This window comes from Labeo rohita, chromosome 14, assembly GCF_022985175.1.
Source record: "Labeo rohita strain BAU-BD-2019 chromosome 14, IGBB_LRoh.1.0, whole genome shotgun sequence".
Taxonomy (NCBI): domain Eukaryota; kingdom Metazoa; phylum Chordata; class Actinopteri; order Cypriniformes; family Cyprinidae; genus Labeo; species Labeo rohita.
In genome coordinates, this window is record NC_066882.1 from 13269259 (window position 1) to 13287953 (window position 18695).

The 18695-nt window shown below is 38.2% G+C and overlaps 1 protein-coding gene across 8 annotated transcripts in view; it reads left to right on the plus strand.

Annotated features, from left to right (window-relative positions):
- The window catches only part of diaph2 (diaphanous-related formin 2), a 494681-nt gene that overhangs the window by 282932 nt on the left and 193054 nt on the right, over positions 1-18695 (plus strand). For all 8 annotated transcript variants that reach the window (XM_051128238.1, XM_051128239.1, XM_051128240.1 and 5 more), the window contains 2 exons: positions 5521-5619; positions 9925-10019. In XM_051128238.1, coding sequence (XP_050984195.1) covers positions 5521-5619; positions 9925-10019 — 194 coding nt within the window. The remainder of the gene's footprint in view (positions 1-5520; positions 5620-9924; positions 10020-18695) is intronic.

Consider the following 18695-nt stretch of genomic DNA (forward strand, 5'->3'; position numbering starts at 1 on the left):
AATACTTTTATCCATAAAAAAAACACAGAGCAAAATCCAGTTTTGACACAAATAAAAGCTCAGCAAGTGGAGGAGACATTTTAGCCTCTTGGAGAGGTGCTGAACACGTCCTGCTTTGCTTGTGTCAATACTCTAAGCATATTCTAGTGGGTAGATCAAGAGACTGAGCTTGCTTGGCTGTTACAAATTTTGTCTTGTTTTTCTTGCATGCTTTTTTGGCAGAAGTCCTGTTCCCATCATCATTGCTGGACAGAGGGGGGAACTGTTGCTCATCGTGCTCTGTTGATTTGTATTAGAAACAGTAAAATGTCCTGCTCTTCTCTAGTTATTCAGTTCTGCAAGATCACACTTCCTATAACACTACAAAATGGTGCAAGCCTGCAGATAAAAGCTCTGTCATAAATACGTAGGGTGGAGTGTAATTGAATCAGCAAGCTTGCTGCAGAAACAAAACAAAGCCTCCCAAAATGCCCTTTTCCACCATAAGTGGAAGTAGCGATGAGCTGAGCTGTGTCTGTTTTTCATTAATCTAGTATTGCTCGGACTGAGGAGGCGCAGGCCTGGCGGGCTGCGGATCTCTAACAGCTGAAGAGCCTGAGGATGTGTTGAGAACATCCTGCTGAGAGCGTGGGCTACCCAGGTGGGAGAGCCAGCTGGTGGAAGGGTGTGACAATGTGCCTAAGGGGGTGGTGGGGGTATCTTGAGTTCCACAATATGGCTGAAAGCTGTTCCCTCACCTGCAGCCCTTCCCCTAAAATATTAAGATCCTTCGGGAGCCCTGTTTCCTTATATTTTATTTTCTCTGGTCTTCAAGTTTCTCAGATTGAAGCTTTCTAAATGCACTCTTGAGTGGAAACATACCTATACTAGGGCCCTATGGTTTCCGCGATGCGGAAAACGCGGACTGAATTGCGGAATCCAGTAATAAAAACGGAATTCCCTGGTGAAAAAACCAGCATATGCTGGTAGGTTTGTTTTAATGGTGGTTTAAGCTGGTCCTTTGCTGGTTTATGCTGGTTATGTTGCTGGTCAAGGAGCCATCTTAAACCAGCATCAAAACATACCTAACCAGCATCCCAGCATCAAAACATACCTACCAGCATATGCTGTTTTTTTCACCAGGGTTTAATTCGGAATGTTACGGAATTTGTCAAAGTTTGGATGGATTAATCAAAAGTGGGTCATTACACTTAAATCAAATCGTGATATGGAGTAGTATTTGTAAATATTAAGCTGCAAAAAGACTATTTAAATATGAATCCTGCATGAAAGGCATGGATGCGTGGTTTCGTTTACTGCTCGTACTGAAGTATGTGTGACACTCGCTGTGATTTCAGCATCTGTCGTCTCACTAAATGAGGACATAAATACATCTCCAGAACTGCTCTGAGAGTTCATGAGCATTTTACCTTTTCATTTGAGGAAAACTAGCGTCATATCTTAAAAGTTTTCACGGCAACCCGTCAAAATAAAACACACTGTGGCAAAAATACATTAGTATTGTATACACACAATGTACGTAATACTACCACTAAAATTATTAAAACCTTATTTTTTAAGGAATAATCATACAATATTTCTTCAACGTTTAATTGTAATAGTAAATTCCCTTAATTTGCCAAAAAATAAAATTTGTTTAATTATCATTAATGAAAAGATAACTTAAATTAATGGTTTATGCTTTCATTTGATAAAAAGAAAAAAAAAAACATTTTGTAAGGCTATTGAAAGATTAAATTAAACTTGTTTTCATGCATTAAATTAATTGACATGCTAAAACACAGAATTTGGTAACAATAAAAAACAAGGTGGGAAAAAAATAAAACATTTCATTGGTCCCTAAACATGGAATTTTTGTTTAACTTTTAATAAATTGATGTAAAATTGTTTCATTATTTTAATTAATTAGACATGCTTTTTGATAAATACTATTTAATTTAACCATTAAAAAGGAGTCCAGAAAAATTTAAATGGAAAAAAAATGGAATCCAGAAAAATTTAAACAGAAAAAAACAGGGTGAGCAATAGCTCATTATCATTTAAAGAGACATGCACCGAAACAGGTCACTGTGAATAGAGCTGTTTTTGAGGTAAGAAGGGTGTTGTTTTACACAACCATTGAGGAATTTTAATCAAAGTATGTTGCAGACATTTCATGAAGACTCTAAAGCAGTGGTTCTCAAAGTGCGGTACGAGTACCACTAGTGGTACTCAGAGGAATCACTAAATTAAATATAAATGAATGTTAAAACACAATACATTAGAGTGAAGTTTTTTTTTTACAGTACAGAGGTACAACACATTTTAATTTAATCATTATTTAAATTTTTTATTTACCTGTTTGTAAACGCCGTGCAGTGTTAATGTTCAAACTGTGTATTTACAATGTTATAGTGGCTCACAACAAATAAATATTATTATTATTAATAAAACTGCTTCATTTTTGAACTGCAGAGCTGTAGCTGAATAGTTAGGCCTATTACGCTACTGTATTTTAATGTTGGTCATTATGGTGATATTTGCAGAGCCAAATATTTTCTGAGGTGGTGCTTGATATAAAAATTTTAAGAACCACTGCTCTAAAGAATCATACCAACTTGTGGAAAATGGGCATCTGATGTTTCCTTTAATTAAATTCTGAATAGTGCAAAAGCTGAGAAAGGTCATAGTAAAAGTCACAGTAAAACTTCCAGTTTCTAAAATACACTATAAATCCATTGCACTGTGTGATCGGCTTGTGAAATTTATTTAATTGGATATACAATTAATAACTTTTTGGAACTGCAAGTCCTGTCACCTGCCAGGGTGTTAAAATGCTTGCACAAATTAATTACTTGGTATCCATTTCGCCTGAGCACACCTGAGCTTTTAGCACTAAAGTAAATAAATAAATAATCAGACTTTCAAAAGTTTAAACTCACCGAGCAGGCTCAAGAGTCACCATCACTTCCACTCCAAAATAGACATTTATCAGTACCACAGTGCTATTGACACAACAGCAAAGGGCCTGTAGCCAGCAGCAAATCCACCTGCTTAGGAGATGCTCCTGCTTTGATAGCTCCTTCACATATGCAGATTTCTTGGGAGAGGCTTGTTTGTATGCGATTTCCTGGGAGACTTCCATCTTGGGCTTAAATAAATAGCGGAGTTGTGATGATTAGCACTGAGGTGCGCTCCTACTCCCACAAGCAATCTGCCAAACCTAGGCTTCTTCTGTCTTTGTTTTCACCTGAGTATTACCCAGAATCTCTGTCTCTCTCTCTTTTCCTCTCCCACGGGTGGGTCCCAGAGCTACGGCCTTGATTGCACTCTAATTTAGTTAGTTGGTAGTTGACTGTGACAATGGTTCGGCCGAGGATTTCGCTGACACATTATGTCACTCAGGGAGAGGCTCTCTTCAAGCAGGCCTCAAAGGGAGCCGGTCCCTCGAATACCAGTCGCACACGTACGGCATTAACGTTGTTTTGGGGCTGTTCCAAGCTGCTGTGCCTGCTGCTCCTTAGGATTACAGAAATAACACAATTATCTCCATGGCTCTGAGCCGTTGACAGAGCAAGCCCTGTGTTTGTCAATAGCAGGCCCACAAAATCTCCCTCCAATATACCGAGCGGCGCCGCAGTCACGCGCCGATGGTCTCTTTAGCACGTCGCCTCTATACGTCTGTCTCACCTGTCTGTCTCTATTCCTTTTCCATTTTCTCCTACCTTCATTTTTCTCTTCTCATCCCTCCCTCCCTCGTTTTTTTATATGTCGTGCTATAAAAAGGAAGTCTGACGTGCATCAGTGTCTTGGTTTAATCGTGACACATCTGCCATGATCTAGCGTTTCTCTGTCCTTATGCTTTCCACCCTGGATCTGTTATCGAGGTGCCATATGTATAATTACCTTATAGAGAGGAACATATGTCATTTTTATTGCTGCAGCGGGAGCTCATAAAAAGTGTGGTCCAAAGCACAGGAGTCATGCTTTTCATTTTGGTTAGCCGGATGACAAGACCAATTCCAGAACAATACAATCAGCTCATGTGATACAATGTTTAGGTTTTGTTTTTGTTATTAGCAATGCTCGCTAAGGCGGACACTACTGCCAATTTTTCTCAAATGTATGCTACGAGTCAAAAGTTTTTGAACAGTGACACTTTAATGTTTTTTAAAGAAGTCTCTTCTGCTCACCAAGCCTGCATATATTTGATCCAAAATACTGCAAAAGCAGTAATATTGTGAAATATTTTAGCATTTAAAATAACTGCTTTCTGTTTGAATATATTTTAAAATGTAATTTATTCCTGTGATCAAAGCTACATTTTCAGCATCATTACTCCAGTCTTGATCCTTCAGAAATCATTCTAATATTCTTATTTGCTTCTCAAAAAACATTTGTTATTGTTACTATGTTGAAAACAGCTGATTATCATTTTTTCAGCTTTCTTTGATGAATAGAAACATCCATAGATCAGCATTTATCTGAAATAAAAAGCTTTTGTAACATTATACACTGTACCATCCCATTGGAGTCAGTATATATTTTTTTATATTTAATTAAATTAAATTTAATTTATTTATTTGAGGGGGGAAGAAATTATAGAAATTATTATTTTTATTTAGCAAGGATGCTTTAAATTGATCAAAAGTGATGATAAAGACATTTATAATGTTACAAAAGATTTCTATTTTAAGTAAATGCTGTTCTTCTGAACTTTCTATTCATCAAAGAAACCTGAAAAAAAAATCTACTCAGCTGTTTTCAACATAATAGTAAATGTTTTTTGAGCTCAAATCAGAATATTAGAATGTTTTCTGAAGGATCATGTGACTGGAATAATGATGCTAAAAATTCGTCTTTGAAATCACAGGAATAAATTACATTTTTAAAAATATTTACAAATAAAAAACATTTTAAACAGTACAAATATTTCAAAATTGTACTGTTTTTGCTGTACTTTGGATCAAAGAAATGCAGGATTTAAAAAAAAAATGGTAATGAAGTATCTGATTTGACAGTTCTGATATTAGTTAACAAATATATGACTGACTTTTTTTTTGTGCAACGCAAATTATATTCTGATGAATTTTTAAGCTGTTTTATCCATACACTGAAAGCCAACAGCGGAATCTTTCAAAATACAAAAAGGACATAAAGGTAGTGTGTAATGACTTGATTATCCATCTTTGCTCACACAAATATTGGGTTTTTATATTTAGGAACCACTCAGAACACCCTAGCAACAACATAACAATATGCTAAGAGCCACTTAGTATATCTGGCAACCTTACAAAACACCCTCAAATGGTTGTGGAGGGCACTGCATGAGTATTTTCTTCAAAAAATATAAAAATCGACTTTTTCTCTTGCAATTACAGTTTGTGCAGTCATTCTGTTTATGCTTGATGTCTAAAATTCGTTAAATCCTGCATGTCTGCAAATGTCTACTCGTTTTCTCTTTTTCCCTCAAAAAAGCAGATGCATTTACTGGTTTTGATAATTAATGCTTACCCTCTGGTTCTGTCTCTTTGCTTTCAGTGAAAAAGGACGTGGAAGAAACAGATGACAGGATGACACAATTCAAGAAAAAAGCGAAAGAGCTGCGAATCCTGGATGCCAAGACAGCCCAGAATCTGTGTAAGTTATCAGCATTCCATATCATCTGTGTCCCCTAACACCCAGCCAAGAGCCTCCAGATCTGTTTTTTTGTTCCTCCTTCCAAAGAAGTAACATTTGTCTCTAAAGAATTGTCTTTTTTTTATTATTTATTGTTATTTTTTAAGCAAAGTCCTAGGTATGTTTGCTCCATACTGGAAAAGATGGATCTAAGCAGCTTTCTCTGTACTGAAGGCACTTCAGGCTGCTGAATCTATAGCCACAACGTTGTCAGGCTTTGACTGACATTTTTCCTCTGTTCTCCTCTGTTTGTTTGTTTTCTTGTTCCCACATATCATGTCAACTTTGAAATTCCTCTTATCCTCTTGTATTGTCAAGCAGCATTCGTCAGTATTTGCTCTTCCTGCAACAGGTTTTGGGGATGCTGTTTTTTGATAATGGATTCTACCCGATTCCTCTGATATCAGTTGTACCGTAAACACAGAGAAGGATAACAGGAAAAAAGGACAAAACGTTTTCTTTGTATCTGCCTCATCCTAACCACAGAAAAAGCCAAACAGTCCCCCCAAACCAAGGGTACTTCCATTTATGCAATTAAAGCACCAAGGGAGATTAATTGTTGTAATTGATTGATTAATTCATTCTTGTCTCATATGACAAGAACATGTTCTACTTATGACACTGAAACACTGAGTTTGACCCCGTCCTGGACAGAAGGTACTACCTGCTGATGTCAGTTTAGACTGAACACATCTTGTTTTGTAGCCCGTATTGATCAGCCTGCCAGACCCTCGTGCCATTTAGTAACTCTGTCTCTCTTCCACTGCCGCTTTTTCTCCCCCTCTTGAATCTTCAGGGAGTGTGTGTGTGTTTGTGTGTGTGTGTGTGTATGAATTCATTGTGCTCTCAAGAGTGCCTGCGACTCTTTGGACTCTGATTGATGAAAGCAGCATGAGAATGCAATTTTATTCTTCTTTGGAAATGTTGGCTTCTTTGTCTTGGAGAGGAGAACACCTTAGATATACAATATCACACTTCATGAAATATTCATAGCAAATGCTAAAATAACCAGCCACCTGAGTATATGTCCTACCCATGCTTGTTTTCATCCTAGCCGGAAGAGTACTTGGATTCCAATTGAATACATCAATGCAATTTAAATGTGCGAACAGAGTAAGATGAAGCTTTGAGTCTGGCTGTACTGCTGCTGCTGAAGAACATATTTTAAATTGCGTTATACGTATTTCGGTTTAACACAGATAATAGAAATACAACTAGGTGTGTGCATTTTCAGACACAAAATACTGCTTGCACTTGGCAAGTTCACTTTAGTGATTTTGGGTGATATAAAAGGGATTGCAATGCAGTTGCTAGGGTTTTATAACCCTATGGCCCATGGTTTCCTGGTCCCTAAATGGATAAAATAGCTTTGATAGATTAATTAATGGATTTGTTTCTTTGTTCATTGCATGGAACAGTATTAGCACACGCTTTGTTAACAAGCTGCACTGTATCATTCACATATTGGAATAAGTTATGCACTGAAGATTAATATAGTATGTAGTGTTAGAATTTATTCAGATCATTAACACTTACTGTGAGCTATAATAATAGATCTTCTTGTGTCAGTCAGTACTAGTAATGCAACAAAAGAGGTGCCATTTTCATGAATCATATAACATGCTCTGTTAGTGTGTCTGAAGGGTAGATGACATCAAGGTCAGGGTTATGCCTGTGTGTGTTTTTCTTTCTTGTCTTCTTTTCCTCTTCGATTACAGCTGGAGCAGATTGAGATGGCCCTAACAGAAAAGATGCCAGTGACATTTCTCTCTTCTCCTCATTCACTTACTTTCACATTCTCGTTCTCTCATTTTCATTTCTGCTAGTTCTTTACCCTGCCTTTGATGGAACACAAACGCGTACACACATCACTTCAGGCTTTCGAGTAACTAATGCCAGAACACGAGTGGGAGTGCTGTTACACATTCACTTCAGCCACAAATCTGTCATCTTTCACAGAGAAAGAGAAGGGGAGGTGGGACAGGAAAGCAGAAAGATTGTGTAAAAGCATCGTAAATGCCGATTTTATTATTTTATTTCATTTTATATTTTATATTTTTTTATTTTATTTTATTTTATTTTAATAGGGGCCTCTAAGGTTGTTCCAGGTTTGTGGAAATGACCCAAGGTATTTGTGCAACTCAATCCAGCTCTTTACTTGGACAGGGAGAGTTACTTATACCCCCAGGTATCTATTGCTGTCTTCCCCTCATGCTGAGAGTACAGTCTGTGGGCTGACTGGACAATGCCCACACTTTAATTTTTTGGCCATGAAATTCTCTAGATAGGAAAACTTGCTGAGTTCATTGATCCTGGGGGCCTGTGAGCAATCCCACACAGACACGCACACACACAATCCCACACATTATTGTGAGTGTAAAGAGAAGCTGGATATTTGTTCTGCTACTCTGGACCCGGGACCCGGGTGTGGCTCCGTGCACAGCTGAAACAATATTCCAGATGTGACAAAGAGGCTGTGAATGTCAAGAGTGCAGTTCACGTAGGAGGAACCGAGCAAAGCAGGCAACCGCTACATGAAGTCATGCTCCTCTATTAACACAACGGAGCTCTGTGGTCCATTAGTATGTTTTACAATCCCAGCATTCGGTTTCCATCCTTGGTCCAGCTCCAGAAGAGTCACGTCGGCCCTCCGTCAGCATTTCTTTTTTTGCAGATGTATTGCTTTTAAAACAAAGTGAGAGTTGTTTTAAATTGGCCAGTGTGTGGAGGCGGTTTGGTGTAGATAGTATTTTTATATATGGGGCGGAAGTGCTCTCTTTGCTTAAATGCTTGCAATTTGGCGGGTTTGCTCTGTTGAAAAAAAACTAGAAATGCGACTAAATCCCTGGGCTGAGTGGATATGAACGGAAATGAATTATGGGATGCATCTGTCACGGACAAACTTGTTAGAGGAAAAACTCAGGATAATTCACTCACTGTGAATGTGTAAATTATGCTAATGAATCAACAGATGAGGCGAAAGCATTTGTCGTCCAATTAAATTTTTTTGCAGCAAATATGATAAGTTCTGACTGGGGGTTGTTAAACTCACCACATTCAGTGACTAACCATTTGTTTGTTTATTGGCATGTGATACTCTTGATGATTGGCTCATCATGCTACTGATGGCTGCTTCATTAGCATATCCCTAAAGCCAGGCTGTATTGTGTTGTTAGGCTAGTTTTAAAACCTCGTTGTCCATTCTGGCACGCCGAAGCTGCAATAAGAATCTCCGTCCGGTTTTTGCCAGATGAGCCCTCTGCTTTGAAATGAAGCCGTGTTTGCTCTACCTTCATCTCCTGAATAAAAAAGCACAGAACTCTCTTTTCTCTCAAGAAGCCGGCATATTGTCACACGCAGATGGCCGACTAATGAATTGCAGAAAATAGAGCATAGTTTCACAGAGACTCAGTCAATCAGCTGGTGGGAATGGTAGTTTATTAAATCACTGTTCATCAGAAGTTGGACCTCGTTCACCTGCACAGCAGAGAGCTGGATGGTGCAGGGCCTTCGCATTCATTGGCTGATGCAATTCGGAGGAATGTGATCAAATAAATGCTTCTTTCAGAGAACAGACCCTCACGTATCATCTTCAGTAGATCCACTCAGCCATGCGTTCCCATCAAACATTTGCTGAAATAGCTTGGAGGTAGGTGGTACGACACAAGAGCAAGCCCTTGAATGCTTTCTGTACTGTGATAATTTCCTTGGACGAAATCAGGTTCTGCTCAGCATTGTTTCCAGACACTACTGGAAAACTCTTGACTGTTTTAATCTACGTAAATGTTAAGGTAATTTCAACCTCAATGCAGTAACTGCTTCAGACAGAAATGTACAATTATGTTCGGTCCCCCGCTGATGCACTATAAGCTATATGCTGTAATTACAGACTATTCTTTCTTCAGAAGCAGTGGAGGTTATCAAATTCAGCTGTTGGGTAAATTGCACCTGTGGTTCTCTGCATTTCAACCTGGGTGAAAGTTTAAGATGTTGAGTCATTATCTGGTGATAGGGCCTCAAATCTGAGGTAATTTGAGCTGCTTTTATTTATTTATTTTTGCTAGAAAATTGTGTTTCTCTTTTCACTTCCAATCGCCGCGAAGTGGAACAAACACTCTAATGGTGTTTTACCATCCACCTGAGAAGTTATTGACGTTGTTGTCCCATGGTCATTTCTGAGGGAGGCCCGGTTGAACACTCTAACACTTTAAAGTGGAAGGACAGAAAATGACTCCTCCATTTTTTTCTTTTTTTCTTTCCGAACAGCAATTTTCCTGGGATCATTCCGGCTGCCTTATGAAGAGATCCGGGATATCGTGCTGCAGGTGGATGAAGAGAGGCTAAGTGAAGCACTAATCCAGGTGAGTTGTGTGTGCCTAGGCACTTTCACGTAATGCAGCTTGATCCCACATTTGAAACCTTTATCCGCTCACAGGGCAATGTATGAAATGCAAACACATCCTGGTCAAAATCCAGTCCAGGTCCTGCTGGGGTTATTATAGTTTTGAATTTGAATTTTTGAATTTACATCTATTTTTATTGTTTTTGTCTGTATTTTGTGTTTGGTGTAGCATGTTTGCACCATCGCTATTATTAATATATTTCAAAAGTTTTCATTTTGCAGAATCTGCAAAATGTTAATTATTTTATCATAATAAGAGTGATCATACATGCAAATTATTTTTTATTTAGTACTGAACTTAAGATATTTCACATAAAAGACATTTACATATAGTCCACCAGAGAAAGTAATAATTGAATTTATAAAAAAAAAAGGACCTGTTCAGGTTTTTTCAAATATTGTTCAGTTCATTTAATAATATTCAATTAGTACAGAAGGTTCAAACGCTCACTGATGCTCCAGAAGGAAACACGATGCATTAAGAGCCGGGGGGGTGAAAACTTTTGGAATTTAAAGATCAGGGTAAATTCAACTTATTTTGTCTTCTGGGAAACATGTAAGTATCTTCTGTAGCTTCTAAAGGGCAGTACTAAATGAAAAAATATATGATATTTACGCAAAAAAAGAAAAACATACACATGTTCATTCTGTTCAAAAGTTTACACCCCTGGCTCTTAATGCATTGTTTTTCCTTCTGGAGCATCAGTGAGCATTTGAACCTTCTGTAATAGTTGCATATGTGTCCCTCAGTTGTCCTCAGTGTGAAAAGATGAATCTCAAAATCATCGTTGGAAAGGGTTCAAATACACAAAAATGCTGAAAAACCAAAGAATTTGTGGGACATGAAAGAATTTTTCTAAAAAACAGCAACCAGTTTAACTATTCAGAACAAACAAGGGACTCATGAACAACTATAGCACAACACAGTATAAAGAATTAAGTATATGTAACCTTTTGAACAGGGTCATTTTTATAAATTCAACTATTATTTTCTCTTGTGGACTATGTGCAAACGTCTTTTATGTGAAATGTCTTATTCAGGTCAGTACTAAATAAAAAAATAACATGCATTTTGTATAATTCCTCTTTTTTTTGGTAACATTTCGCAGATTCTGCAAGTTGTATATTTTTATTATTATTATTTTATTTTACTTTTTTTGGAGTCATCAAAATTTTTATTTTATTTTATTTTGTTTGTATTTTATTTTACAAGCATTTAGTTTACATTGACGCATCTTAGATTTTTGTGCAACTAAAGGGAGTGTGTGTGAACTTTTGTCTTGTCGAAACGCAGATAAATCTGTTTTTCGAAAGCCAGACATTCATGGGAATTTTCTGAATAGCATTTGTAGAAACGTCCTACGTTTGTCTTTGCTCAGAGATTCGTCATGCTTACAGATGACTGTGTGCGTTTGAAAGGCTTCATTAAAAGAGACGTCTTTGATGCCAGGCAGTGCTTCGTGTACAATACTCTGTCTGCTTTCATTCACCAGGCCAGTAGAAGCTCCACTTTGACTCTCTCATAATAGCTGCTTTGGGACAGGACTTGGCAAAACTCCTGCCGCCCCACCCTCCCTCCCACTGCCCTTTGTCTTACAGGCAAGATTGATGATCCTTCAGGAAGCTCTTCACGCCCTGACTGTCTCAGTGGTTTTTGTTCATCTTAAACGTGGTAATTGCAAATGGCATGTGTTTCCTGAACTAAAGATACCTCAGCTGTCTGTGAAAGAGTTGATCTCATTTACATTAGACCACCCTTTGCCTCGAACCCTCTGGTGGCTTTTTCACCACTGTGAATTAGGTGGATTTGAAGGAGTCAGCTCTGCTTCACCACTGACAGCTTGGCGTTTATCTCAGAGACCACTAGGGGGATTTGTGACTTTTATTTTAAGTGGTCCGGTCATGTCCAAGTTCCAGAATTCATCTGCATTTTTTTAGGGAGGGATTTTAGTTGTTTTCTCTCTGTATTTCTCTCCTTGCTCTTCTTTCAAAGCTGGAGAAAGGTAAAGGAGATAAGGAATATTTAGATGTCCTAGTCCACATTGGCCCTTCTTGGCTGTTACTGGGAGCAGAGATGACCTTTAATTGCCAGGTGGTTTGGGCTGGGTGTGTGGAAGCCTGAACTGAGGTGACAGCCCTGTCGCTCTTTACAGAAGCAGAAGAGCTAAAGTGATGACCTTTTCCCACATTCAGCTGCGCTTTATAGAGGAGATTCATCTGTCAGGTCTGCACACCTCTTTCCCTTGTCTCTATTCTCAGTTTCATCCTTCTTTCTCTTTATCCCTCTCTCACTCACTCTCCCAATCCCTCCCCCTCACATTTATCACCTTCATCGCCCCATCTTCATCCCTGGAACTCAAATAGCCAAGGGATGATATCCTCATCCTTGAACAGGAGGTAATGCACAGGTCCAGTTTTATGTCCTTGCGCGGTAATGGTATAGGCTTTTTTGCGGCTCCCCGGAAGGACCGGTAATGCCTCAGTCGTGCCGATGAGATGTTGGCAGAGTTTGTGGGTGAGCTTGAAGCCACAGATAGACGTGCCTCTGAACCACTCAAACGATATGGGTAGAGAGACTTCTGGGTATTGTTCTTTTTTATTTTTCTTTCTCCTAGGGTAGAGACATGTGATTGCTGGTCTACCTTGACATCATTCACACTGCGTCAAGGAAATGTCACGTCTCAAAATAGGAAAGATGGCCAGATGAGTGTAAATGTCCCAGTGGTCACACTCATGACTCAGACTGACTGCACGTGAAAGAAATAAGCGTGGTCTTGTTTATGATAGAATGAGAAAATGCTCTTCTATATTGCTTGAAAATAAATATGAATTATGTTGTATTGACTCAGTATTTAATAGGAAAGTTATTGGAATTGAACTCAAGTTCAAAGTTCAGTAACGACTTGTCGCAGACTCTGAGATTTACTTTAAATTTTACCAAGCTTATTATTCACTAAAAAGTCCCACAGATCTTGTTTTCCATTTTAAGACTTCCCTTACGAAAAAGCAGTTTATTCAAGTGTGCTATTAGTATACTTCTTTTAAACTAAAAAAATAGGAAAGCATACTTTTAGTCTACTTTTTATGTACTTCTCTGAAATGGGCTTTATGGACTTCTAAGAAGTATACTGAAAATGACATTTAAGTATGCTTGACATACTTAGAAAAAGTCAAAATATATTTGAGCTATACTTGTGCTTCTAGAACATGTGTTTTCATTGTGATGTAGTAGGGGGCACTATACACATCTTCTGTACAGAAAAAAACACAAGTGAAAAAGAAACTGGAACAATAGATGCTTCCACATGTAGTCTAACAGGATCATCAGATATAAAACAGCATCAAAACTGTTTAACATTATAGAATAAATTGTTGACTCATGAAGAGGTAATAATGACTGTCAAGCTTTGGGGTGTTGATCGACTTTATGTTTTGATTATCATTCTGAATCCAATCCATAGTCTTTTTTTTCAGCTTGTATTCAGCAAAATGTACTAAAGTATTTAATTAGTAAACTATCAGTATACCTTTGAGTTCACTTTTAGTATAGTTGCAGTACAAGCTAATTGATGTGTTGATGTAAAGTAGTTGTGTACTCAAAGTTTACTACTGTTATACTTAAAGTATACTTAAAAGTATACTTTTATATACTAGAAAGTGGGCCACTTTAGTCCAAAGGTAGTCCAATACCAGTATACTGATATTTGTATACTTACTATATAAAGTATACTAAAAATGTACTTGAATTTTGCTTGAAGTATACTTAATAAAATAAACTTGAAGTATACTACTTTTTGGTAAGGGTTATTTTGACATAACAATGTTGTTATATCTAAGTGTGTGACTTAATTACATACTTTTTAAATTAGTCTTTCCATTAACGCCATTATATTGTTCATTCAGACTGATTCGCGAATACAGAACACAAGAGGTAGGATTTATTGTATAAACCAATCATAGCCGATCAGAACCAGTCATATCCAATAACATTGCAATGGAGGCATTGCCTCCTTACAAGTGAATTTTTTCCATTCATTCTCAATTACCCCCACCAAACCCACCGCACACTTTAGGGGGTCTGTTAAAACTCAATGGGCTCAGGGGAAGCGAGAGAAACGTGGACTCCTGCAGTAACTTTAAATGCTAGTGTCACTGTTGGACAGCTTTATAAAAACAAGTGATTATACGCTGTTTATGTCATATTTTGTAGTATTTGCTTTGTTCCTTGCTTGGAGGAAACAGTATAAATCTTGGTTTTGATATATATATATGAAGAGTTCAGATGCAAAAGCCTCTAAATCCATCTGACGTATTTCTTTAAAATTAGTGTTTCTTTCTGGCTACTTTGTATAGGTTTCTATGTAACTACTGGCACTTCTGATGGGGCTGAGGCTGGAATTTAGCGAGTTTGAAGTAAAAGCATTTGATGGACGTATAATATGTGTCGAGAGCATTCACTATCATTCAGTATCATTATCTCATTTTTGACCGAGATGGCTTTTAGCTGGTTTTGCGTCTGAACTCTTCATATATATATATATATTTCTTTGAATTCTCCTTTTACATTTGAGTTCAAATTACAGTACAGCGTACAGTTTTAATCCCATTAAAACAAAGGATTCTGTGATTCAGCATAGACTCTAGTGTAGGTGCCATCAAAATAAGAAAATGCTGTATTCCTCTGAATTTCATATGTAATGGAAATGATGTCTCAGTGAGGGCATCAAGTGTTACTAACCAATCACCTACATTTGTGCCACAGCTGATTGGTTCGGTGTACTCCATCCTACACATACAGAACTCCTCTAGCTCCATCGGATCATACCAGTGATGCACAGATCTGTAAACCCCAGCAGGCTTGCCAGGGTGTAGCATCCATACAGTAGGCGTGTGAAGCCTCTCATCTAACGCTTGCCTGCACAGCCAAGCACTCAAACACTTACTTTCCATTGTCTGGAGAAAAATGCAATGCCTCACTCAGACGCTCTCGCTCGCTTTCTTTCTTTCTCTCTCTGACAGGAATGAGGCTTAGCCTCTGTCTTTTATTTTTATTTTTGACTCTGTCCCTCTTTTCGGAGTTCTTCTTGCTTTGTGGATGTCATTCCACATTTTCTCATCACGCAAGCAAAGAACCGTCATCCCGCTGACAACAAAGGACCTGCAAAACAATCAGATAAAAAAGCATTTATTATAGTCACTGGTCCAGGCAAAGGTCTCCATAAAAAAGGCAGACGTGCTGACAAAGACGCTCTGTCCCATTGTAGATTTGTGACACAGACTGGGCACGTGCAAAAGAGACCAAGGTCCGCATGCCGCCATTGTGGTCGCGTCTTTCAGAACGCCCGCTTCATAACCCAAAAGAAGCCAGGTTCAGCCACGCTCTGCTTTATTCAAGCCACAACCTTAAATCTTCCACCCAGGCAAATCCCCATCATGCTTTTATATTAATACACATCCATTTCTTTCACGCGCAACTGAGTTTGGCAGCTGCGCCCTGCTGACCCCATATGAAATGTGTAAAGATAAGGCTGAAGGTTTCTGTACAGCACTTTTTTGATAGCGCTAAATCTCTGTAATCAGTTTGGGTGATAATTAGAGAAACAAACCCCACGATTTCTCATTCGCTGCCAGGAAGGCAGTATCTTAAGTTTGCATTCTCCAGTGGTGTCTTAATCTCTCAAAGAACCTTCCCGCAGCCCTCTGGGAAGACTTTAATGCGGGGATAGTGGTTTTTGGTTCAATGCCCTTGTACCGCTGATGCCAAAAGCACAGTAAAGCCAAAAGCCAGAACAATGCAGATATCATTAATAAGCTCTCAAAGGCTCTGGCCCTTTCTGAAATAATGCACCAGTGGCATTATAGTGTGCTGAGAATAGGACAATAGACAACAGACCACACTCCAATGCAATGCAATATGACGATAAACAAAGTAACAGGTTAGTCTTGATAAAGGAAGGGAACGCCGAGGGATAAACAAGGATTTTGTCAGCAGTTTTCTCGGGAGAGAGTTTTGAAGAACAATCTCGCTGCCCAATCGCTACTTTCACACGGATGGATGTTTCTTATTCTTTCTCTCTGGCTCGTTCTCTATATAAGGGTCGTACTTAGGCTCTGTGCTGGCCTGGAGCAAAACTTTATCTCGGAATTCTAATGAGCTTTTCTATCTACATCATATTCAAGATGGACTCAACCTTTGTACTCTTTGTATAGCGCTATCAACAGGGAGCTGTGTAATGAACACTAATAGCTTTCATTTGAAAATGACCCACTGCACGTCTCTCTTCTTAGCTCACATGCTCTCATTATGGCAGGGCTAACCTCAGTTCAGCTCAGTTAATGTGTTCAGTGAAAGGCCAGCTATTCGCAGGAAATAGTACTGTGGGCTTTGATACTCCTGCTGTGGTTTTGTGTGATCTTCATTTTCAAACTTCTCACTGAACTAAAAATATCAGCATATCTATAATTGGCCAATTTGTTAAATATTATGTTTAAGTCATGGCCTGATAAAGTGCTGTTAATTGCTATTCAGGTTTCTTCTCTCATGAGGTTCACAGATATATGTGTAAACACGGACAGGGTCGTAAAAATTCCATCATAATCTATTATTACCCGTCATTTTAAGTTTCATATTTTAATTCGATTCTTAAATCACAATCTATCTTTTGGTCTGTGCTGTTTTCAGTTGATGAACAAACAGTACATAGTGTGTCTTCCTTTCAAAAAATAGCAATAGGCTAGGCTTTGTGTTTCTTTTGATATAAAAGTCTCAGATTTCAAATTCTGCCCATTTCATTAGGAAATTCAAGCAATAAATATAGTGTTGACGCTCTTTAATGTGGCGTGACAGATCGTTGTAGTTTCTGTGTACTTTTCTGTGCGTAATCAAACGCATAGGAAAACATTCGTGACAGTTCCGTTTTTGTTCTGGATCCAGCACTGCTGCTACATTGGCGCATACTCGCCATCAACCGGACGGGTGGGAATTACAGCTACAATTTTACAATAGATAACATTGTCCATTACAGTAGATAAAATTGTAATCCATCAAAATGACGGACGGCCTTCAGATTTTTCCGTCACTGTTAAAAATATTCCGTCAGTGACGGACAATTTTCGGTTAATGCGACCTCTGGTGCAAACATGCTTCATGCATGCATTAGATGCTGAGTCTTTTATCAGTCATATATAAAGAGTTTTAATATGCATCGCCTTGATGTGTATTAGAAAGGAATATTACTGCATGAAGACAATCAAAATAACGAACCCTATATGCAGTTATGAAGTCAAAAAGTTGTGGGAATGTATTGAATATAGTGTCAGATCTTGTGTTTGTTTATTTCACAAACATTCATGACAGTATTTACGATTTAAAACTTCTATATGTAAATCCTTTAATAATATTTTTTAAATGATCTGAAAATAGAATATTGATTAATTCAGTCATTCAGTTCCCACAATGTGACTAAAATGAGACTAAATGTGGATTGAATTGAATTGAATTTAGTTTTATCAGTCACTTTTTTTGTTTTTTGCTCAGTGCCCAGGTGTTTTACAAAACCACAGATTCTGATCAACGTAACAACAGATCAAAGTGAAAATCAAAGTAAAGATCTCTACAGATCTGTAAAAATTGCCCTCAGTTGTTACAGAGAAAAAAGCGCTTGCACAACTATTCACATCTTTATTATTTATCGTTTGGTTGCTCCAGTGATACAGATGAAATTATGTTGTATTTTGTTTCATTTCAGATCGGTTTGTTTTGACTTTGACATTAAAGAGTCTGTCTGTTGTCTGTTGATCAGTGGCAGAAAGGCCAAATCCACAAATCCATAGTAATCCATTGCTGTGAGACAGCAAAACCAGAAAAAGTCCAAGCGACTGAGTACTTTTGACACTTTATGTGGTCATACACTTGATTTGAGCATGTTACATCTCAGCCTAGTGCTATGAGTCAGTCAGATGGCCCTGTCTACCTGTCTCTCTCTGTGCTCTCTGACTGTCTCCGTCAACACAGACTGCAAACACCCAAGAGGTTCTCTCAGTTCACTTTTAACACTGCCTATTACTGGTCAGTCTGCACTGTTTCATGTACTGATCTTTACCAGAACTCTGTCTGCCTGTCACAGTGAAAAGTCCTCTCCTCTTACAAGGAGTTTTCAAGCATGTAAGAAAGTCTGATTTCTGTTTATCACGATGTGTTATGAGGAGCACGTCACACAACCTCAGCTGTGTGTTTGACAGTCAAGTTCTCCCCAGAGCCCCAGTGATGTCATGATGTGTGTCACTGCATCGACTGAACCGCAGAGCGGTGTCACCGCTGAGTTTCTGTAATTATATATCATAGACAAAAGAGTAACTGCTCATTTTTGAGTGACATTCCTCCCCACATTAGTATGCTCCTGCAGTACCTTCTACTTGTTATGAATTATGCCAATCATTCCTTAGGATTCATCCCTATTGACCGTCCGACTACTGCAAAGGAAATGTACTAATGTAACATGTACCCTTGTGCAATTCAGTATTCAAAGGAACTCCATACTTCCCATTTTTCTCATTTTAGCACCTCATGTATTTTTGATTTCAGGGTTGATAAGATGGAAATGTGCGACGCTCAATCCTGTTTCACTCCTTCCTT